Source organism: Lissotriton vulgaris, chromosome 9 (genome assembly GCF_964263255.1).
Source record: "Lissotriton vulgaris chromosome 9, aLisVul1.2, whole genome shotgun sequence".
Taxonomy (NCBI): Eukaryota; Metazoa; Chordata; class Amphibia; order Caudata; family Salamandridae; genus Lissotriton; species Lissotriton vulgaris.
The window spans coordinates 840,942,222-840,967,489 of NC_141697.1; the positions used below are offsets into that span (position 1 = coordinate 840,942,222).

At 48.7% G+C, this 25,268-nt stretch overlaps 1 protein-coding gene across 1 annotated transcript in view; it reads right to left on the bottom strand.

Annotated features, from left to right (window-relative positions):
• ATG2A (autophagy related 2A) overlaps positions 1 to 25,268 on the bottom strand; it is a 2,120,972-nt gene that overhangs the window by 558,752 nt on the left and 1,536,952 nt on the right. The window contains exon 23 of the mRNA XM_086939522.1: positions 296 to 397. Within this exon, the coding sequence (XP_086795648.1) occupies positions 296 to 397 (102 nt within the window). The remainder of the gene's footprint in view (positions 1 to 295; positions 398 to 25,268) is intronic.

A 25,268-nucleotide genomic window follows, 5' to 3' on the forward strand; every position in this document is an offset into this window, starting at 1 on the left:
ATGTAAAGAGTTTCCGGACAAACTCTGAAGCCTGTTGGGGCTTCACAAGGTAAAAAATCTGTGGTTAGAAATACGCATCAGAAATAAGAATAGCATTACATTAACAGAGGATACCAACTGGTAGGTCACAGTAACTGGCAAACAAGACAAACATAGTAAGGTGTTTTTATAGTGAAGGTGTTGCAGCATCCAGAGATAGAAATCTATCTGATGGAAGGCAAGGGCATAGGTGAATGCCAGGAGAATGGGATACAAGTAGAAAGATACATTGGGAAACATTTAATTCAGAACTTACCTGGTCAATATTAAGACGAAGTGGCATAAGAGAAACACGGAGACAGCACTCTGGACCGCCCAGTCCAGACTCAGGGTACAAGTGGAGAGCCTTTATGGTCAACTAGAATATAATCCAAAACATGGCAACAATTAAAACAAATTTAGACTGGGGTCTTCCAAGTAGCACATTTCTTCATGACAAATTCCCATCGAGGATTTGTGCTAATAAATTATCCTCTTGCTCTCTTGATGTGCCCCATTACAATGAGATATTCAATTAAAATATACATGGTTGTTGGTTCGGCCTGCTTGTGGTTTTCCCTATGCCATCCCTTAGCTTAGTTATTAGAGGATCAAGCCCTGAGAGAGCGCACTTAATGTGAAAATGAAACTGCAGCTGTTTTTTCAATTAATCAATCATTGAATACACTTTGTCAGGACTAAAGAAAGCAAAAATCGCAACTTAGCACTGGAAGCACCTGCTGGAAACTATGCAGAACAATACATTTCAGTGTCTTTCGGGAAGACAGGAGTTATTGTTTTTTTCGGAGAATATCTGGAAGCATGTTCCAGTCCCACAAGCAATTGCTGGCAAACCTCTCCTACCAGCCTGTTTCTCACAAACCTTTCGGGTGGGCAGGAAAAAGTAATCTTTTACCATAGATCTTCATGTCCTGACAAGATTGTAAAGAACCAGGAGACAGGTTCAACTGTTACTGTGAACAACTGTTTCTGTCAACACTATTTTACATTTGACGCCTGATCTCATAGGGAGCCAATGTAGCTTTTACAAAGCAGGAGAAATAAATGTTCATATTCTCTCCAAGTTAACCACGACTCAATCAGGAGAATTTTGCAGGACATAGTCATGCCTAAGTGCACAGGGAACGACATCCACAAACCGAGCCAAGAGAAAGGGTCCCCAACAGGTGCTATACATATACATTTTACAAGACAGTTGTAGAAGGAGCTGTGTTGCAGAACTATACATGCACCAGGTGGACATACTGGCATAAGTGAACACCTGGGCAGTGACGTGCTAGCAATATTTAAGGCAATGCATCACAAACTCAGGTTAACTTTGTTAAACCTGATGCTTATTTGTGCTCCATTACAAACTGACATGGGTAGAAAATCACTGCCCAAATGCCACAAGTCATTTTGATGAAGGTATGCAAAAGCAGCCTCCACTGTAACTGTGTTTCTCCTTTTTACACTGTAGCGGCTGAATTGAAAAAAAATATGTTACCAAATATCAATTCCATATACATTGTATTATGGACAACAGTCATACAAAATTATAAACAGTTCAATCAGCAGGTGCTCCATGTGAAGATGCACTACAAGTGGAATGGTGGAAGAACAGTGAAATGCCCAATTATATACTGTGTAGCATTGATAAGAGAGGCACATATTAGTTAATAGCCTGACATTTATCAGTTCAGAATAATGAAAAGACCAATATAAATTGAGTGACTAAAGGTAGGTAGGGATTGTCAACATTTCAACTCCAGTTTATGATTCAGGCTGGGTCTACCAAATTACAAAGGAGAGGGAGATGCTTGAGGTATAAATGTCCTGCAAAGAATCTATGTATTATCAAAAACGTTCACTGAAAGTATCAGAGCATTGATGGAGGTATAGCACTCATATATGCATATGGCTCACTAGGGCATCTGCAGCATACCAGGGCACATAACAATTGGAAGTACCAGTGTGAAGATTTCGGATTTGGAACCTTTTTAGGTGGTAAGAAGAGACTACTCCACAGACACAAGTTTTCCCTTACAGAAAGTAACCAGCAGAGGTTATGTCCATGTGCCTTGCAGTAGGGTTGATCTTGCATCATTCACAAATCTGTAGAATGGTACAAACAAATTGAGCGGTCTGTGAAAATCTCGAAGGTTTTGTGGACTGATCTGAATACCTTGTTTGTTATTTTAGCTCTGAGATTTGTGGACAGAATGTAAAATAGCCACAGAATGACCCGAGAAAGAGACGATAAGAGATCCACTGACCAAGGGTCCATCATCCACAGTAATCAGAAAGTATTACGTGGTTGAAATCTAAAGTACTGGCCCACAATATTGACTGGGTCAAGATTCACAGGATGAACCTAAAACCCAAGGAGTCGATTCATTCTTATTATGAGATTGCTTCAGGGATTCATGCAGTACAGTGGTACGGAGACACTGGAGCCCAAGGATATTTTGTGCGCAGGTTAGTGACTGGTACAGAGCCTGAAGATATCATGATGATACAGCAGCATTTGATTTGTTAACAGAAAAAGTCAGTTGGTGAACTTTTGAGATATGCAAAGTACTGCAATGACAACATTAAAATGAAGCAGAAGAAACAGAGGGAGAAATTGATGGTGGTGCAAATGAAGGCTGCTGAGAGAGAGAGAGTCAGAGTCAGCCTTTCGTAGGAAATGTTCCTCCTATGGAACAAGTGTATCAGCAGGGAACTCCTGTGATGCAAGCTGGATTTCAGTCACAATATAGAGGTTGTAGTGTCCCAATTGACCAGAGTACTAGGGTTAATGTAGCTACTTTGAATAAATCCAACCCCAGACAATATTGCAATAAACTGGGGTACTGGAAGCGAGAATATCATCTTCATGCACAAGTTTCTACTTGTGTAATGATATATCTGTAAGAGACATTAGTTAGTGATAGATTCCTTACCTTATTATATCCCCAGGCGTCAGACTGGTTCCAGAAAGTTTTGCTTAGCAGTACCGCTGCACGTCAGTAGGTGGCATCCTGCGGTTCCGCGTCCGTCGCTGGCGTCGTATGCGCCGAGATGACGTCACAGGGACTACTTAGACGCCACCCATGCGCGCTGGCGTCAGTTCTGTACACAACTTTCCGCGCCAGGAACGCAGAGCCATGCAAGATACTGACCACTGGTGCATTGAAACTAGGGCCCTGAAAGGGATGACCTTAACCCCAGTAATCAGTTCGCAGAACGGGGAGGATGGGAGGGGCGGTATGGAATCTATCACTAACTAATGTCTCTGATAGATATATCGTTATACAAGCAGTAACTTGCGCATCTGAAAGTGACACGTTAGTGATAGATTCCTTACCTTAGAATAGATACCCCAGCAATACAAACCCCGGTGGTGGGGCTGCAAACAGGATTACACCAGAAAGTCACAGAGAACATAACGGCCAGAGAAGCCGTCTCTCCGGACTTGACTGTCAAGGCTGTAATGCTTGGTAAACGTGTGCAGCGAGGCCCACGAAGCTGCCTGACAAATGTCTGGCAAGGGAACGCCGCGTCCCTAAGCAGTAGTGGCTGCCGTTGCCCTGGTGGAATGGCCACGCAGCACCACAGGAGGCTTCTTCTTAGCCAACGAGTAACAGGCTTTGATGCAGAGAACGACCCATCGAGAAATGGTCCGTTTGTGCACGGCCTGACCTTTTTTTGGCGCCCACATAGCCAACAAAGAGCTGGTCATCCACCCGGAACTGTTGTGTGTGGCTCGGGAAGAAGGAGAGCACACATTTTGGGTCCAGACGGTAGAGCCTCTTTTCCTCTTTTGAGGGATGCGGAGGCAGAAAGAAGGTGGGTAAAGTGATGGTCTGCCCGATGTGAAAGGATGTAACAACCTCTGGCAAGAAAGAATGACGGGTCCTTAAAACCACCTTGTCCGGATGAACAGAAAGGAAAGGAGGTTTCGAAGAAAGAGCCTGGAGCTCACTCAGTCTTCTGGCAGAGGTGATAGCTACCAGGAAAGCCTTCTTTAAAGTTACGAAGACGCAAGGGACAGGTATGAAGGGGCTCAAAGGGAGCGCACATCAGATATGTCAAAACCAGGTTTAAGTCCCATTGAGGCATTATGAACTGCACGGGAGGAAACATGTGCGTAACGCCTTTCAGGAAACGGTTAACAACCGGGGACTCAAAAAGAGAAGGCTGATCAGGTAGCCGCAGAAAGGCGGAGATGGCAGAAAGATAACCCCTGATAGTGCCCAGAGCAGAGCCCTGCTGGGCCAAGGAAAGAAGGAACAGAAGAACCTCGGAAAGAGGGGCAGAAAGGGGATCCACAGACTTATCTGTGCACCATGCCACAAACTTGTTCCACCTGCAGGCGTATACCGTTTTTGTAGAGGGACGCCTGGCTGCCAGAATAACATCACAGACTTCAGAAGGAAGATCGAAAGCTGTCAACTGTCGCCGCTCAATCTCCACGCATGAAGGCAGAGGCTGGACAGGTCCGGGTGAAGATCCTCCCGAAGAGGCAGTCGGATTGGGGGATCGATCGCCATATTGAGTAGCTCGAGATTCCAGTACCTTCGTGCCCAATCCAGAAGCACAAGAATGACCTGGGCCCGTTCGCGCCCGATATTCGTCAGCACTCTGGGCAGAATTGGTATAGGCGGAAAGGCGTATAATAGACCGCAACTCCACAGCTGAGTTTGTCCGCCCTGGCGTTCAGAGAACCTGCCAGGTGTTGAACCACCAGGGTAATGCCTTGATGTTTCAGCCATGTCCTGAGGTGCAGAGCCTCCTGACATAGGGTCCACAATCCCACCCCGCCCTGTTTGTTGCAATACCACATGCCGGTGCTGTTGTCCGTGAACACCTGCACTACACTTCCCCGGACAGAGGGAAGGAATGCTTTCAGCACAAGTCGGATCGCCCGAAGCTCCAAAAGGTTGATATGGAGCCAGGACTCCGCTGGAGACCAGAGGCCTCTGATCTCCGCCTCTCCCAAGTGGCCTCCCCATCCCAGAAGGGACACATCCGTCACTATTGTGTGCTCCGGTTGGGGAAGGGAGAGGGATGTGCCATTGACCCAATTGCGATTTGTGAGCCACCACTGCAAGTGCCGTGCAGTGCCCTCCGAGATCTGGACGTGATCGGACAGGTTGCCCTGATGTTGTGCAAACTGGAACTTCAGGTCCCACCGCAGAGCCCGCATATGCCATCTGGCATGTTGTAGAAGCAGAAGGCCATCGGGCCTGGGAGCCGGAGGGTCATTATGACTGAAACCCAGGATAGAGGCTGAAAGATCCGAATCATAGCCTAAATATTCCGGACTCGCTGCTCTGGAGGATAGACCCGAAACTGCGTCAAATCCAGAACCGCTCCGATGAAGGGAAGCTTCTGATAGGGACTCAGTTGCGACTTCGGCACATTGATGGAAAACCCCAGCAAGTGCAGGAGGTCGGCCGTAGTCTGAAGGTGGGTGACAACTGCCTGGGGCGAGCCCGCCTTCAACAACCAGTTGTCGAGGTAGAGGGAAGACTGACACCCCTGACCTGCACAGATGAGCTGCGACCACCGCCATCACTTTCGTGAACACTCGAGGGGCACTGGTAGGGCCGAAGGGGAGCACAGCAAACTGAAAATGCTCCTGGCCTACCGTGAACCGCAGGTAACGCCGGCAGGACAGGAATGTGAAAATATGCGTCATGCATGTACAACGCTACCATCCAGTCTCCAGGGCGAGGGCAGCCAAGACGTGAGCCAAAGTCAACATCATGAACTTCTCCTTCTGGAGGAAGCAATTGATGTCCCTGAGGTCCAAGATGGGGCGCAAGCCCCCTTTGTTCTTCTTGGGGACCAGTTAGTAGTGGGAATAACAACCATGTCCTACTTCTGGCCCAGGAACGCGTTTGATGGCCCCCTTGGCCAAGAGGGCCGTGACTTCCTGTTGGAGAAGCGCAAAGTGAATCCCCGACATGTGGTGGAACGGAGGAAGCATTGGCTGGGGGGGGGGGAAGTAGACTTGAAGGGAAGGGAGTAGCCCCTCCGAACGAGCATCAACACCCACTTGTCGGAAGTGAAAGAACGCCAGTGGGGAAGGTGATGGTGAATCCTGCCACCCACTGGCGTGGGATACGACCTGAAGCTCAGACTAGGAAGGCTTCGAGGTAGACGTCGCGGAGGCGGACTGGACCTCACGCCGGCCCCCGGTGCCACCGCGGCCGCGGCCGCGCCCGCTGAGTCTGGTTCTGCGGAGGCTTCTGGCTGAACGAATGGCCAGGGGTGCCTCTGCCATGGCCACGAAAGGAATGAAACGTGGACGTGGCCGTGGCCGGTCGCGTGGTGGAAAGGCCCAAGGGCTTGGCCGTAGCTCGAGAGTTCTTAAAAGCGCTCCAGTGCCGTGTCGGCCTTATCACCAAACAGGTAAGTGCCGTCAAAAGGCATGTCCATGTACGATCTCCGAACGTCCAAGGAGAACCCAGTGGACCTCAGCCAAGCACGGCGCCGAAGCACCACGGTCGTGGAAAATGCCCTACCAAGGGAGTCCGCGGTGTCCATGGTGAATCTAACCGTGTCTTTACGCTCAGCCACAGCCTGAGACAGCACAGTCTGGACCTCCTCCAGGCACCGAGGCAACAGCTCAGCCATGGAATCCCACACCGCGTGAGAATAGCGGCCCAGAAGGCATGCAGTGTTCACTGACCGCAGTCCTAAGCTGGCCGAAGAGAACAACCGCTTGCCAAACTGCTCCAATCTCTTAGACTCCTTATCCGGCAGAGCCGTGGGAAAGGCACTCTGTGACATAGAAGCCTGAATGACCAGACTTTCGGTGTAGGATGAGTAGTCAGAAAGGCAGGGTACCCAGGATCCGGGCGATGACGCCTGGCGAGGTTCTTATCCACAGGGGCCCCCTTGGCGGGCCGTGACCAAGTGCCCAACAAGACTTCGGTGTGGGCATTATTAAAGGGCAGCAGCGGCTCCAAAGAAGTGGAGGCCGGCTGGAGCACCTCAGCGAAGAGGTTTGTCTTCAGGGTCACCGTGGGGAGATTGAGATTAAGGACCCCAGCAGCCCGACAGAGCACCACCGCATACGAGGCGCCTTCCTCCATAGTGGGTGGGGGAGAGGATAGCCCCCGGATCCGAGGAGACGTCAAGGCCCCCAGCCGCCTCCAAGTCATCCACCCAACCCTGCTCAGAATCACACTGACGAGCAAGCGGGTCCTCAAACCCTTCCCAATAATTCTTGTCCGCCACACCAGAAGGCACAGGCCTCGGTGTCGGGGCAGGAACCGGTGAAGGAATAAACAGCGCTGGAAAAGGCGTTGGCTTCCAATTCAGATCACAGGCGGGGAAGAAACCCTCCGGGAACCGGGGCAGAGGCGGAACCGGCAGTATCCACTGCGGCGCCACCGGCAGAGCCGGCAGCATGGGATCTCTTGCAGCCGAAGCCGGAGCCAGGGGCCGGCGCCGGGGCTGGATCCGCCGAAGGAGTCGACGGACCAGCAGGATCCGGACACAGGACCGCAGGGCCCAAAGGCCCAGCGGCCGGAGCCCGAGGCCTAAAAAGGCGGTCCATAGCAGCAAGGAATTCTTGCATCTGTGCGGGAGTCGCTGACGGACCCGGGTAAGGCGGGTTGAACGCGGGACTCTCAGGCTCCAAAAGAGCCGCAGGGGCGGAGCCCCTGTCCCCCTCGTCCGCAACCCCGTCGGAGAGCGAAAACGCATCTTCGAATTCTTCTTGTGGCATTTCTTACCTGAATCTGAAGGGGAAGAGGAGTGGTGGTGACGACTCCGCAAGCTGTCACAGGAACGACCCCTGGATCTGAAACGGCGGGGGGACGAGTGCCAAACTTTGAACAACTTCCGGCACGGTTCCCTCAGGGCCTTCAGGGCCAGAGCCCTACAGTCCAGACAGGACCCGGAGTCATGGTTGCGCTCCAGGCAGCAGAGACAGACATTATGAGGGTCCGCCAACGACATATTGCGACGGCAGGTTCCGCAAGACTTAAAAACAGGCATCCCTACGCACACCAGAGAAAATAATACGAGACAAAAGTCTCAAAAGAATAGTCAAAAAATGACCAGGGTATGTGCTCTAACCGAATCTGCGCTTACTGGCGCGGAAAAAGAAAGAACGGACACCAGTGCGCATGGGTGGCGCCTAAGTAGTCTCGGTGACGTCATCTCTGCGCATAAGACGCTAGCGAGGGATGTAGAGCCACCGGACGTCACCTCCTGACGCGCAGGAGTACTGCTAAGCAAAACTTTTCGGATCCAGTCTGACGCCTGGGGATATTCTAAGGTAAGGAATCTACACTAACATGTCTCTTTCAGATACTGCTCATCAGGGTCGAAATTCAGGGTTTGCAGAGCCTCAGAATAACCCAGTGCAGTCCCAAAATGTGCAGGGACTAAGGTCTTAAAATTTCAATGCACCCGAAGCCACAGTGATGCACGTTCTACAACCCCCAGATGCCACAACAAGCTGCCAATGGCCTTAGATTAATTTCAAACCAAGTTCCAAATATGAATCAGAATGCTTTCCAGCAGTATCCCATGTTTGATACAGGTGACAATTATGGCTCGGATCAGTCAGCCTGACAATACTTGAGTTGGGGGGAAGATTGCATGTATGGTGCAGTCTTGAAGGTAGACCAGGTGGTAATTTTATAGATGGTGAGATAAAAGGCTACCCATATAATTTCTGGTTGATACTGGTGCTGCCCGTTCTACAGTTAGAATAGTGGAGGTTCTAAAGCTACTCCTTTCGGGAAAAGAGAATCCAAGTTGTAGGAACTGCAAATAAATGGCAAACCCCATAACCAAAGATACACATGTAAAACAGGGAATTTCGAGGAGAATCACCAATTTAAGGCATGTGTTTCGAGTCCTGTTAGTTTCTTGGGACAGGATATGTTGTGTAAGCTGACTTGCACCATTTATTGCACCCCAAAGGGTGCGAAGGTTCCAAACACATGATGAAGATGATGCTTTTAAATTTGCTAATCAAACACCAACAGATGAGCTGTTCCCTATGATGACGAAGAGTTAGCCCTGGATCTCAGAGGTACAGTGAGGTTAAAAGTTAGGGATTTTTCAGGGAACAACATGGACTCAAAGGATTTGAGCCTGTCCATATACAGATAAAGCCTATTGTTGAGTACCCAAGAACTCTGCAATATAATCTGACCCCTGAAACCATTTCCTGGAATTACTCAAGTTATCAAGACAATGATCAAACAAGGTATTTTGAAGGAGATAATGGGAAGTCCATGTAATTCACCCATTATGGGCTTACAGGGCCAAGCGGTAAGTACCGCATAGTTCAAGATCTCTGAAAGATAAACAATATTGTACTTCCTTGACCCGTGATACCGAATCCTGCAGTGATTTTGTTTTAAATACCATGTGAGGCTGAATGGTTTACTGTAAATTATGTTTGTCAGGCCTTTCTCTCTATACCGTTGCATGAGAACAGTAAGTTCCTCTCTGCTGTTCAGTTCGGCAGTCATGTTTTGGCATGGTGCTGAGGCCCACAATGGTATACGGAGAATCTGTAAATTTTTCGTTTTTGAAAATATCTCTATTTGCATTTTTCATTATTTCAACACCGGTACACCATTTACTTTCAAGCAATTATAGCAAAGTCATGTTAACATAATCATTCAGAGGCATTGGCACGTGCAGCCTTGTTACATAAATCAGTATTGTATATTTCTCGAATATCCAGTGTCTCAGTCCCATCCATCCCATCCCCCGCACCAGTCTATCATGTGGCTGGGGTGATTAACTGTGAGTCCTCTACCATGAGTAAATAGTAATTTATCCATGGACTCCAGATCTTTTTTAACTTTATTGGACATCTGCGAGCTATATACGTGGTTCTTCTTTCCCCTGTCATATTCAAGTCCATTCCCCTTTTTCATTCGTCTACAGTGGGCCTCTGTGCCATCCACCATTTATGTGCCAAATCTCACTTGGCAACCAGTAGACCCAGGTTGATTAGTATTAACTTTGTCCGGGAGAGATTCGCTCCTGTGTGTATGCCTAGCAGCACAAATTTGGAATCCATAGGTATCTGGGCGACACTTGACTGGGTAGGAGTATTCTGCATCATTCAGAAACTCTGTCCATCACCTTTTCCAAAATTGATTTTATACACACTAAGTGTGGGAGGGTATACTCAGACGTGAGTCCCTAGCTCATTGCACCATCAGGATTCAAGCAAGCCGGGCCGATGACGGCTGAAATGCCAGAAACCGGTCCCCGGTAGCTTGTCTCCTTTCTGGTGAAGAATTGGCTTAGTAGTTTGGTCTGCCCTGTTCCCATCATGCACTGGGACAGGAACAGACTAATTTGCATGTAGCCAGGTTCTGAGCTGGGATGGTGCAGTGAGCTAAAAAACGGTGATGGATCAAGCCCTGATCTCTTGACTGGGTAGGAGTATTCTGCATCATTCAGAAACTCTGTCCATCACCTTTTCCAAAATTGATTTTATCCACACTAAGTGTGGGAGGGTATACTCAGACGTGAGTCCCTAGCTAGTTGCACCATCAGGATTCAAGCAAGCCGGGCCGATGACGGCTGAAATGCCAGAAACCGGTCCCCGGTAGCTTGTCTCCTTTCTGGTGACGAATTGGCTTAGTAGTTTGGTCTGCCCTGTTCCCATCATGCACTGGGACAGGAACAGACTAATTTGCATGTAGCCAGTTTCTGAGCTGGAATGGTGCAGTGAGCTAAAAAACGGTGATGGATCAAGCCCTGATCTCTTGACTGGGTAGGAGTATTCTGCATCATTCAGAAACTCTGTCCATCACCTTTTCCAAAATGGATTTTATCTACACTAAGTGTGGGAGGGTATACTCAGACGTGAGTCCCTAGCTCATTGCACCATCAGGATTCAAGCAAGCCGGGCCGATGACGGCTGAAATGCCAGAAACCGGTCCCCGGTAGCTTGTCTCCTTTCTGGTGAAGAATTGGCTTAGTAGTTTGGTCTGCCCTGTTCCCATCATGCACTGGGACAGGAACGGACTAATTTGCATGTAGCCAGGTTCTGAGCTGGGATGGTGCAGTGAGCTAAAAAACGGTGATGGATCAAGCCCTGATCTCTTGACTGGGTAGGAGTATTCTGCATCATTCAGAAACTCTGTCCATCACCTTTTCCAAAATTGATTTTATCCACACTAAGTGTGGGAGGGTATACTCAGACGTGAGTCCCTAGCTAGTTGCACCATCAGGATTCAAGCAAGCCGTGCCGATGACGGCTGAAATGCCAGAAACCGGTCCCCGGTAGCTTGTCTCCTTTCTGGTGACGAATTGGCTTAGTAGTTTGGTCTACCCTGTTCCCATCATGCACTGGGACAGGAACAGACTAATTTGCATGTAGCCAGGTTCTGAGCTGGGATGGTGCAGTGAGCTAAAAAACGGTGATGGATCAAGCCCTGATCTCTTGACTGGGTAGGAGTATTCTGCATCATTCAGAAGCTCTGTCCATCACCTTTTCCAAAATTGATTTTATCCACACTAAGTGTGGGAGGGTATACTCAGACGTGAGTCCCTAGCTCATTGCACCATCAGGATTCAAGCAAGCCGGGCCGATGACGGCTGAAATGCCAGAAACCGGTCCCCGGTAGCTTGTCTCCTTTCTGGTGAAGAATTGGCTTAGTAGTTTGGTCTGCCCTGTTCCCATCATGCACTGGGACAGGAACAGACTAATTTGCATGTAGCCAGGTTCTGAGCTGGGATGGTGCAGTGAGCTAAAAAACGGTGATGGATCAAGCCCTGATCTCTTGACTGGGTAGGAGTATTCTGCATCATTCAGAAACTCTGTCCATCACCTTTTCCAAAATTGATTTTATCCACACTAAGTGTGGGAGGGTATACTCAGACGTGAGTCCCTAGCTCATTGCACCATCAGGATTCAAGCAAGCCGGGCCGATGACGGCTGAAATGCCAGAAACCGGTCCCCGGTAGCTTGTCTCCTTTCTGGTGAAGAATTGGCTTAGTAGTTTGGTCTGCCCTGTTCCCATCATGCACTGGGACAGGAACGGACTAATTTGCATGTAGCCAGGTTCTGAGCTGGGATGGTGCAGTGAGCTAAAAAACGGTGATGGATCAAGCCCTGATCTCTTGACTGGGTAGGAGTATTCTGCATCATTCAGAAACTCTGTCCATCACCTTTTCCAAAATCGGCACTTGACCCTAGGCAGGTCGCTCCCCTTGCCGCAAAAGCACCACCTGCTGTTCCTGTGCCCCGCTCGCTGTTGCTGCCTCGGACGCCCACACCTTAGATTTCTCCCTGTTTTGCTTGGTTTTGCCTTTCATTCCTTGTTTTCCCCTCCCGTTTTGCCTTGTTTCTGCCTTAATTTCCTTGTTTTTCCCTCCTATTTTTATCTGTGCCCTGTTTTGCCTTCTGTTTCCTGCGCCGTTTGCCGCCCGTTTTTTTCCCGGCCCTGCACCCCTGCTCACCCATTTGCCGCCCCGCTCCCACCTCTCAGCTGCTCCACCCTCCCACCTCCCCTTCTATTGCAGCCGCTGCGCAGGCGCGCCGCAGGCGCCTGGACCGCGCCCAGCTCCAGAAACCCTGGCCCCCGCGAACACCACGACGCCCGTCTCCGCTACGATACCAGCACCCTCCATGCACTCAACGCCGGACAAACTCACACCTGCTTCCAGGATGCCCGAAGCACACCCATGGACCCTTCACCTGCCGGAACTGCAGCTTTAACAGCATCCAACCCGCCACTCTACTCACCACGACAGGACACAACCACCTCAGATGCATACTCCTGAACACCCGCTCTGCACGCAAACACGCCATAGCACTCTGGGACCTGCTCGACACAGCCTCCCCGGACCTCGCCTTCCTGACTGAGCCCTGGATGAACAACTCCTCTGCACCCTACATCGCCATAGCCATACTGGACGGATACAAGATCACCCGCAGAGACCGCACCAACGGAGTAGGAGGGGGGATCGCCATCATCCACGAGTCCACCTTCAATGTCTCGACCAACTCCGACGACACTCTCACCACCGCCGAACACCTGCACTTCTAGATCCACACTGATCTCAACAACACCCTCAGAGGAACTCTGATCTACAGACCCCCCCGGACCTTCAGTCACAGTACAGCGACTCCACTGGGGACTTCGTCAGCACGCACGCCCTTGCCTACATGGACTACATCCGCCTCGGAGACCTGAACTTCCACCTTGAGAACAACAACGACACCAACTCCACCACCCTGATCGACAACCTGGCCAACCTCGGACTCAGGCAGCTTGTGACTACGCCCACCCACTCCGCCAGCCACGCGCTTGATCCCATCTTCTCCGCAAGCTCCCACGTCTTCTTCAGCGACACCACCGAACTCCACTGGACCAATCACTGCTGCATCCACTTCACCTTCTGGAAACCAGCCACGCACCACATTAACAGATCCCCCGCCACAACTGGAGCAGAATCATCGAAGACCAGCTAAACACCTCCCTCGCCAGAAGCCCACCCTCTGACCCCTCCGACCCCGACGCCGCCGCCAACAACCTCAGACGCTGGATCGATGACTGCGTCAACACCTTCGCCCTGGTCAAGAATCCCTCCAACAGACTCACCAACAAGAATGCCAGATGGTTCACCGCGGACCTCCAAACAAAACTGCTGAACACTGGAGAGGAAACGCCGCCACAAGCAGACACCAGAGAACCAAACAGCCCACAAAAACTCTATGCGCCAACACCATCACCTCATCAGATCCGCCAAAAAGACCTCCTTCAAATATCGCCTAGACAACAACGCACACAACAGCAAGGAGCTCTTCAACATTGTGAAGGAACTCTCCAACCTCAGCTCCAACACCAACGACAGCCCGCCATCGCAAGACCTGTGTATCTCCCTCGCCTCCTTCTTCCACCGCAAGATCGCAGACATCCACAACAGCTTCGACAACCAAACCTCCACGTCACCTCAGACCCCAGACACCCACAGCGACTCCCTGCTCACCTGAACCAACATCAACGATGATAACACCATCAAAATCATGAGCACGATCCACTCCGGCTCCCCCCCAGACCAGTGCCCCCACCACAACTTCAACAAGGCCAGCGCCACCATCGCACCCCATCTCCACAAGATCATCAACATCTCCTTCGAGACCGCGACTTTCCCAGAGAGCTGGAAACACGCCGAGATCAACGCCCTGCTCAAGAAACCCAAGGCAGACCCCAGGGTCCTCAAGAACTTCCGGCCCATCTCCCTGCTTCCATTCCTGGCGAAGGTCATCGAGAAAACCGTCAACCAACAGCTGACCCGCTACCACGAGGAGAACAACATCCTGGACCCATCCCAGTCCGGGTTCTGCAGCAATTACAGCACCGAAAAGGCCCTAATCGCCGCCACCGATGACATCAGGGCCCTGCTGGATAACGGCGAGACCGTGGCCCTCATCCTCCTGGACCTGTGAGCCGCCTTCGATACTGTCTGCCACCACACACTACGCACCTGCTTTCACGACGCAGGAGTCCGAGGCAAAGCACTAGACCACCTCCTTCATCTCCGACAGAACCGAGAGCGTCCGCCTCCCCTCTTTCCGATCCGAAGCCTCCAAGATCATCTGCAGCGTACCACCCCAAGGATCTTCCATCAGTCGGCCCTTGTTCAACATCTACATGGCCCGCTCGTCCACGTCGCCAGACTGCACGCCCTCAACATCATCTTTTACGCCGATGATACACAACTGATCCTCTCCCTCACCAAGGACCCTCTCACCACCAAAACCAACCTCCAAGAAGGAATGAAAGCCATCACTGAATGGATGAAGAACAGCCGTCTGAAGCTGAACTCAGACAAAACGGAGGTCCTCATCCTCGGCTCCACCCCCTCAGCCTGGGACGACTCCTTTTGGCCGACTGCTCTGGGAGCCGCACCGACACCCACAAACCACGCACGCAACCTGGGATTCATCCTCAACTCGAAACTCTTCATGACCAAGCAAGTGAAAGCCATCACATCCTCCAGTTTCAACACCCTCTGCATGTTCCGAAAAATCTACAGGTGGATCCCCACCGACAAAAGAAGAATGGTCACCCAGGCCCTCATCAGAAGCAGGCTGGACTACGGAAACACCCTCTACGCGGGAGCACCGACCAAATTGTTGAAACGGATGCAACGCCTACAGAACGCCTCTGCACGCCTTATCCTCGACATCCCTCACCACAGCCACATCACACCCCACCTGAGAGACCTCCACTGGCTTCCCATCAACAAGAGGATCTCCTTCAAGCTCCTCACCCACACACACAAGGCACTCCACAACACCGGACCAGCATACCTCAACAGACGACTCTCCTTCTACACCCAGAACCGCCAGCTCCGCTCCACTGACCTCGCCCTCACCACCGCCCCCGCATCCGAATAGCGACCACCGGCGGCAGATCTTTCTCCTACCTTGCCGCCAAGTCCTGGAACACCCTCCCCATCCTACTACGGCAGACCGAAGACCTACTAACCTTCAGGAGGTTACTCAAGTCCTGGCTATTCGAGCAGTAGCAGCACCCCCTCCCCAGTGCCTTGAGAGCCTCACGGGTGAGTAGCGTGCTCTACAAATGTATTGATTGGTCTCCTAATACATCCTCTATTTCTGCCAATATTGCTCCATAGTAGTCCAGTATTTTCTGGCACTCCCACATCATATGCAAATATGTGCCCAACTCATTGCTGCATCTAAGGCAGCTAGGTGTATCAGCCCTCCCCATTCAGTGTAGGCGGGATCGGTCATAGTAGGTCGTACATAAATACTCAAATTGGAAGAGTCTGAGTTGTGACTTAATGGCCACCTCTCGTGGGTGCCTCAATGCAATCTCCCAATTTAGGTAATCTAAGTTTCTTTAGTTTCAGTAGGGTGTAAGGCTCGTTATTTAGTAAGCTCCTATATGTCCAAGAGACTGCTTTCTCGTTAAATACTCCCATGATGAGTCTACCCTCTAACTGAGCATATTCAGGAAGGTCCTCCATGTCGATCACTGTGCCCCCCATGCATGTGACAACTGCATATATTTGTAGTATTGCTTCTGATGTAAGTCATACTCTTTTTGGAGGAAGAAAAAGGTAACGAGTTCCTTGGGGTCTAGTATCTCTTTCATTTTGGCAATACCCAATAGGTCCCATTTCTTAAACCCATTTAATTTTGCAAATTCTTTGAGTCTCCCTCGCACCCAAAGTGACTCGGTTGTGCCACTTCATTTGTCTTTCTGTTTTTTTCCAGGCAGTTATCACCACTTGTGTTGCAGCTAATAATTTCTTAGCTCCTTTCCCTTCATAGAGGTAGTGTGTATGCGGGTGTGTCTCAAATTGTGCATGCTTCAGTGCATATGTGGGGTGGTCTCCCCACGTGTTCCCAGTCGTTGACGACTATTAAGTTGGCTGGCTCAATAGTAAGACCTGATATCTGGCAGTGATATGCCCCCATTGTACAGGTTGCGTTGTAATGTGGCAAGTGCAACTCTGGAGGGCCTACCATCCCAGAGGAATGTTCTTAGTGTGTCATCTATCTTAACAAAAGCTTCTTCTGGGATTGGGTAATATGTATTCCGGAGGATAAATAGGAATTTTGACAGAGTTATCATTTTGTATAATGCCGCTTTTCCTACTAATGTCAGGGGCAATCTTTTCCATCTGTCTATGTCAGTCCTAAATTCTTTGAGAACTCTATATAGGATTAGTTTAAGAGCTTCCATTCTATTTGTGGTAACGTATATGCCCAGCTACTTTATACCGTCATTTTCTATTTGGAGCTGTCTCATGGATTCAAGAGATCCAGGCCCTGTTTTGCTGGGTAGAGGCAGGATTTCTCCCAATTAATTTTACACCCAGCATGCGCTCCATAACGCTAAAAAATGCCTAAAACCCTTGGGAGCGTCGCCCTACGATTTGTGACGTAAAGAAGGATATCATCTGCATATAGTGATATGCGTTCGTCCATGATCCCATTTTCTTCTCTCCGAAAACCTGACCTCTCCTTATGAGCTCAATTTATGCCCACAAGGGGCTCTAGCACAGGGGCAAAAAGAAGGGGAGATAGGGGACGTCCTTGTCTTGTCCCGCACTCTAATGGGAACTCTTTGGAGGTTACTCCATTGACCCGTATCCGGGTCACTGGCTGTTGGTATAGAATAGTTATCCATTGTCTAAATTTAGGGGAAAATCCAAATTTCTCAAGGGTTGACAGGAGGAAGGGCCAGTGAACAGTGTCAAATGCTTTTTCTGCATCAAGTGATAATATTACATGTGGGTCTGATCTGTCACTTGCAACTTCTAGCCAATTATGTAGTTTACATAGATTCAGTCTAGTGGACCTCTTGGGCATAAAGCCAGATTGACCTTGATGGATGAGGCTGCCTATGCCTGTTGTGAGTCTACTGATTAATATACAAGCATGAATCTTCGTTTCTGTTTTTAAGAGTGAAACAGGTCGATGGGAACTGCACTTCTGTGGTGTTTGTCTTTTTTGTGCAGTACCACTATTGTGGCTGTTAGGAGGTCCCGCAGGGAGGCTGCCTACATTTTGCATTTCTAAAAACAAATTCAGAAGGTAAGGACTTAGAACTGTTGCATTCTGCTTATAGAGTTCTGATGGTAGTCCGTTTGGACCCAGAGCTTTCCCGTGTTTCAGGTATCTACTGGCTTCTCTAACTTCCTCGAGTGTTAGCTCTTCTTCTACTGTTTGGGTTTCATCTTCCAACCTGGGGACCTCAATTGCGGCTAGGTATCTTTCTATTTGTGTCAACTCAGCCAGGGAGACGTTTTGCATAGAAGGCCTCATAGTAATGAGCAAAGGCAGTCGCTATCCCAATGAGCGTTGTGTAGGTTTGACAATCTTCCAAGTCTATCAGAGTCACCCATCTACTGTCTAATTCTTCAATACTGAGCCATGCAAGTAGCCGGCCTGCCTTATTTCCTGCGTCATAAAGGCGCAGGTACATGGCTTAAATCGCATGCTGCGCGTCTCTCCTGGCAAGAGCCAATTATTCCTAACGGCGAATTTGCATCCTCGGTAACAACGAGGGATCATCACTGGTTAGTGCCTGTGTCTATCTGGAGGAGTCCTAATTCTATTTCTGTTCTCTTCCGTTTCCCTACCTCTTTTATGACTTAATATGTTCTGAGCTCTGTCTCTTGAAACCATTTAATAGGCCTCCAAGAATGTTATGGCGGATACTACAGATCCCACGTTTTCTTTAAAATAGAGTTCTGTGTCGGTCTTAATTTCTTTGGGAACTTTAGTGTCTTTAAGTTCCCAGGCATTGAGTTTGCACCCTTTGCTAGAATGTCGCCTACCCGTACCCACTGTAAGCCAAAGGGGTTAGTGGTCTGAGAGGCTTCTTGCTAGATATTCTACCTTTTGAACCCCTTTCACTTTCCTGGCTGGAGCTAAGATATAAACTATCCTAGAGAAGGCTTTGTGGGCGCCTGAGTAAAAAGAATATGCCTTGGCATGTGCGTAGTGTCTTCGCCATATATCTGTCAGTGCTAACGTGTCTGTAAAGCGCTTGAGTTGTGCCTCGCTGGGGAAAATGGTAGAGACCGTGGTGCGATCAGCCAAGGGGTCCATGACATCAATAAAATCTCCCCCTATGAGGTGAGTGCTGGAACTTTCCTCCAGGAAGATGTCAGCAAGTTTTCCCAGCATCTGCTTCTGTAATCTCGGGGGTGCGTAAACACTTATCAGAGTAATGTCCCTCCTATTCCATATACCTTTTACCGCCATGTATGTCCCACTAGGGTCTGCACATGTACGTTCAATTCTAAAAGGTGGGGATTTCCTGACAAGGATTGCGAACCCCCCCCCTCGCACCAGTGGAAAAGTCTGCATGTTCTAGTATCTCATATGCCCCATTACCTAAAAAAACACATTGTGTACCTTTGGGATGTGTTTCCTGCAAGAATATTACCTCAGGGTTCAATCTTTTAATGTATGCCGACACTAAGCCTTCCTTCACTTCGCTCCTTAACCTGTTCACGTTCCAGGAGAGGACTGAGTATGAGTCGTTAGGACACAGTTAAAATCGGCAGAGAACCGACCAGGCGCAGATTTGTCATCCCTGACAGCGGAGCCCTTCCAGAAGCACCACCATTGCCGCCGACCTTGTCGCAGCTCCATTGTCGAGTACCTCCCCCCCCGCCGCAGCCTCGCAACACCTGTGCTGCCGCCGAGTGGGGTTGAGGGAAAGACTACACCTCCCAGCAGCCTCCGCGACCGGAAGTCGCGTCGAGGCGGAGCGCGCCAGGAGGCGCTTAAAAGCAGCCTTGAATCACTGAAGCCCTGGGACACAGTTAAAATCGGCAGAGAACCTACCAGGCGCAGATTTGTCATCCCTGACAGCGGAGCCCTTCCAGAAGCACCACCATTGCCGCCGACCTTGTCGCAGCTCCATTGTCGAGTACCTCCCCCCCCGCCGCAGCCTCGCAACACCTGTGCTGCCGCCGAGTGGGGTTGAGGGAAAGACTACACCTCCCAGCAGCCTCCGCGACCGGAAGTCGCGTCGAGGCGGAGCGCGCCAGGAGGCGCTTAAAAGCAGCCTTGAATCACTGAAGCCCTGGGACACAGTTAAAATCGGCAGAGAACCTACCAGGCGCAGATTTGTCATCCCTGACAGCGGAGCCCTTCCAGAAGCACCACCATTGCCGCCGACCTTGTCGCAGCTCCATTGTCGAGTACCTCCCCCCCCGCCGCAGCCTCGCAACACCTGTGCTGCCGCCGAGTGGGGTTGAGGGAAAGACTACACCTCCCAGCAGCCTCCGCGACCGGAAGTCGCGTCGAGGCGGAGCGCGCCAGGAGGCGCTTAAAAACAGCCTACGACACCCGCGTCGCGGGAGCGCGCGGGGCAGCGCCGGGCTAAGCCCGGGCAAAGGGCGGGCCCTCTGTGGCCCTCAGGGGACCGAGGAGGCCGGGACGGGCCACAACTCTAAGTCCATTACCAAACCGGTACCCTTGAAAAGCAAAGGGGCTGCTACCACTGTTCAACGATGTCCAAAATAATTAAAACACCGATGGCGACAAGATCTACCAGCAGACTAAAAACAGTGAGTACACCATTGCCCACTATAACCGCAATTGATAAAATGCTCCAAAAAACCATCAATGTCGTGGCGGATGCTATTCAAGACACTGAGAGGAGACTCTCCTTGACACCTAACTTATGTTTCCCTGACCTGTCCTCTCATATCACCTCTGGGGATCAAAATATGGATGACACTATCTCATCCCAGGAGTCTCTACTAACACAATCTTTCTCGGAGTTACCCGGATCACATATTAAAGAAAAACTCTTTAACTCTTTATCCTTGGAGTTATTAGCAAACAATCAGGACAACAGCATTATGGCCATATCTAACTGTGCAAAAAATGATCAGCAGTCAATGGTTACCCCCATGTTATTGGACGATGGGACCGAGGTAAATGTCCCACCGATCATTGTCTTAACAGAATCACAACCACCAATACCACATAAAACGCCAAAAATTAAACGGAAAAAGCCTAGAACCAAACTCCCGATGAGGAAAACCCATCTACCCTCTAGTAAACCTAAACGATCACTTAAAGACATGTGGCAGAAGAAAGGTATAGTGGAACCCATTGGACCAAAATGCGGGGAAACCCTACCAACCTCCCCAGATCTATACGACCCAGATGGGAAAGTTAAGACAAATTTGGAAAATCCAGTAGTTAATGAGGCAACAGGACATATTGATAAGAAGAGTACCTCGAGTTTCCCTTTTATGAGAGAGATTGAATCTCTAATTAAAACTCTCCTGCAACCTATCAGTCATCAAATAGATACCTTAGAAAAGGCTCTGAGTAAATTTGAGAGGACCCAAAATGACATATCTTCTAGTATTCTTAGATCGCTCAACTCAACTAACACGACCTCTCTTTTTGTTCCCTCTTCAACTACACTCAATGTAAAAAATTCCAAAAAAACTGGCAATGCTGTAAAAAACATAGAAAGCCAAAATAAACCACAGTCAAAGTGCCTACCCACAACAGACCAAACAATAAAGTCTCAAACAGTTCCTAAACTTACTGTGAACATAACGACTCCTACAATCAATAAACCAAATAACCAAATTGAGGAGGATGATGAGGCCAGTGAGTGGGCTACAGAAGGTCATTCACCTAATATAAACATAGGTGCACCGAAGAATAAGAATTGCATGGTGTCTTCTAAAAATAGTACTCAAGAAACAGGAGCTCACCCTACCAAACCTTCCACTACAAGTTCACTATTACATATCAACCTTCCCCCACAGGCCAACCCCTATACGATAGTTATGATTGGGGTGCCCAAAGTTGATGATAACAGGGAGGAAACGCGGGAGGAACTAAGGAATAAAGTCATGCAGTGGCTTTCTATACATAGGCCCCTCCCTCAAAATATAAAAGGAACTATACACCAGGTTAAAAGGGTAGAGTGGGTGGGCACTCGTTTCAAATCTACAGACGGTGACTGCATCGTGGTCACCTTTAAATATCTAGGACCGGCAAAATTCATCGCAGACTGGAGGAGCCTGGGGACAAGTAGTCTGATTAGGACTATGGGATTGAGCTATTTCTACCCAGCCCGCCCAGATTCACGTAGGAACAAAACCAAACATAACTACATTGAAGAAGGATGGCACAAGACACAGCCTAATCTTCAATCTTGGCCAGCCCCTGCCCTACTCAGACCTGATACCCCAGTGGGTTTAGATCTCCATCCATACACTCAACCATGGGGACCCAAAGTATACAACCAGCAATCATTTGAAACAGCTGTACGGCAAAGGCACGGTCTTTACCGCCCCTACAACCCTGCTACCGTTCAATTCGCAGAATACGGGTTCCCTACTGCCAATAGATATAATGTACTTTACGACTACGACCACTTGGATGAGGTCGATTGACTACCATCTGATCCTCTCCTTGAAACTCTTTCTGGTAAAACAAGGAATCTCCCAGAAAATGATTTTACTGCAGTGAACATAGCCACCCCCCATCTAGCCTGCCTAGTAACTTCCACCTTTGAAACGACATCGAGCTATATAGTCAGCCCCCGAGTACATCAAGCTCATGCTCCGTCAGTGACTGAAGCAGGTAGTCCATCTAAGACCTTAGTCTTACAATCTTACTCAGTACCTGAGAATCCAAGGTCTAAGCATTCGATAGGGACCACCTCAGAAACGCACTCTCTATCCAACATAAACCCTGATCTCAATGCAGAACAGATTACCTCAAACTCCATCAAAATTTTATCCTGGAACATTGCTGGACTGGCCTCTAAAATTGCTGACCCATCATGGGTGGCCTTTGTCAGGAAGTACACTATCCTGTGTTTTCAAGAAACCTGGCTGATAGATGGCAACACTTTCATTGAGGGATTCCAAAGTTTCTTTGTCCATGCTTCCCCTTCAACTAGTGGTAGGGCAAAGGGGGGCCTGGCAATATTTATCAGCCTGTCTCTTAAAATGCTGATCAATCATGTGCAGATGGATAGCAGGAGTACCCAGATCGTTACACTCAAAAGGGGAAAAAAAGTTATAACGCTGATTAATTTCTATAACTCTGTTGCAAATCCAAATGATTGCAATATCGACAACCTTGCAAACTGTCTTGCTGGAAATTGGACTAAATTATCACAGGACAAAATCCTCCTTGGCGATTTCAATACGCACATTTGCGGTAACCCTCTTCTGACAACCCTGGGATCTTTGGGATGTGATCTTAAAACAGGTCTTCATTTCACACACTGCCACCGTGGATCAAAACTAAACACCCTAATGGATTCCACGAATATGACCTTGGCACTATCTCTGAAAGAGGACTCCTTCATCTATGAAAATCCCTCCTATAAAGGATCTGAGTCAGGGTCCATTATAGACCATATCCTTCTTTCCGCAGAAGTGGCCCAACTGGTTCTTAAGTTTGACATCCTTATGAGCACTCATAGTGATCATAATCCCTTACATCTTGAGCTACAATGTGACTCTTCCATACTTCGAAAGAATATTCAGGATCCAGGGATACTCAAGCCAGTAAACAACAACCGTCGCCTGAAGTGGAACCTGGTAAATAGTGATAAGTTGTATGAGATAGTCACCAAAGACTGTGAACCTGAACTCAAGCTCTGTGCCACAGACTCTGCCTCACCCAAATGTGTTCTATCTGCCTTTGCAGTGGTGACTAGAAGGATAGAAAAATTTCTGACTGTAAAAGCCAAGGGAACGAATATTCACAACCCACGATGGTTTGACCATGCCTGTTCCTCTGCCAACCGAAAATTAAAGGCTGCTCTTAAAAGTAATCCAAGAGACTTAACATTGGTAAAGGCCCTCAGAGCAGATTACAAAAGTGCAATTGCCTCATGCAAAAAAACAATAAAAACTAAAATATGGGAATCTCTGCTAGACCCCTCCATTCTGGGCAACAGTTCTAAGTTCTGGAAAATAATTAATAAACCTCTCTTTGACGACCCGACCACTGAGAGTCTTGGCACAGTCATACCAGAGAATGACTGGATCACCCACTTCGGATCTATCTTTAAGAGTGAAGCTACACAGTTAAAAAAATTACCTCATCTCCCCGAATGCAGCCCTCTACATTTCTCTATTAAAGAAATTGAATTGGGGATTCTTGATCTTTCTAGCAACAAAGCACCGGGCCCTGATGGTCTTCCACCAGACCTTTTCAAATCCAACATCGCCTTATGGGCTCCAATTCTTACGTCTGTCATCAACGCCGGGGTTGAAGTGGGAGCCCCTAAATCCTGGGGAGCATCCACTATCGTCCCGGTTTACAAAAAGGGTGACAGAACAAAAGCTGTTTGCTACAGACCGATCTCCCTAATAAACTCAGTTGCGAAGGTAGTGGGAGGGGTTCTTTTGAATCGGCTGAATGCTTGGGCCAAGCAAAATAACATAATGACCCCAGCGCAGTATGGATTCAGACCGGGACATGCAACAACTACGCAATGTCTGAATCTATACCTAATAAGTGGTAAATACACCCAAGCCAGAGAGGGAACGCTGTATATGGCCTTTATGGACCTCTCCTCTGCCTTCGACTGTGTCGAGAGGAGCAAACTTTGGGAAATCCTGCAAAACATGGGTGTAGAAAATAATCTAATCAATTTCCTGGCCGACCTACATAATGACACACGTGCTAATGTACGGTACACAAAAGACCTGAAAGTCACGAGAGAGTTTAATATTAACCGGGGTGTCAGACAGGGCTGTATTCTAGCACCCTTTCTTTTTAACTTGTACATCAATGGACTTGAGGATCATTTGGTAAAAACTAACACAGATTACCCTCGTATTGGGAGAACAGGGGTGCCGGTCCTACTATATGCGGACGACGCCGTTTTGATATCCAGAACCGCGTTAGGACTTCAAAAGTTGTTGAGTTCTTTCTTCCAATTCATGACCTCACGCGATTTGAATATCAATAACTCCAAATCCTTTATTATGACGGTCGGAAAAACCCCCAAAAAACGATATCCCTTTTCAGTCAACGGAGAAAGCATACCTTTCACAAAAACTTTTTCATATCTAGGAGTACTATTTGACCACAAACTCTCTTGGAGCCCTGCTATAAATAAAAAGAAAGGCGAGTTATTAAGAACCAACTTCGGGATATTGGACTTTGCACGTAAAATAGGTAACACACCAGTGTCCGCTATAATGAAATTATACCAGGCAAAAAGTGTAGCGGTGGCATGTTACGGGAGTGAGCTGTGGGGTTTCGCATCAGTAGAAGCTCTGGTAACACTAGAAAATAACTTTTTAAAACAGGTTCTGAGTTTACCCAAAAGCACCGCAAATTTCTCTGTTCATGAGGAACTGGGCACTCCGTACCTAGGAGACAGAATTGCTGCAAACCCATTGCTCTGCTGGCTAAACTGTTGGCGCAATGCACTTATACCCCTGACGCACAGCATCCTCGCTGAAGCCCTCACCTGGGAAGGACATCTTAAAATACCTTGGATGAACTATATCAAAAACTGTTGCAAAGACCTGGGTAGATTGGACTTATATTTAACACCACAGCATACTACAAAGAGTGATGTTGATTTTGTAAAGAACACCTTCATGTTAAAACGACAACTTGCCAGGGAAGATACTGAGATGAAGAAGTCTAGTGTTAGGAATCATACATTAACAAAGACAGGTGTGTTCTGTGAACCATATTTATCATGGAACATTTCTAGATATGACCGCTTTCTGTTGAGCAGATTCCG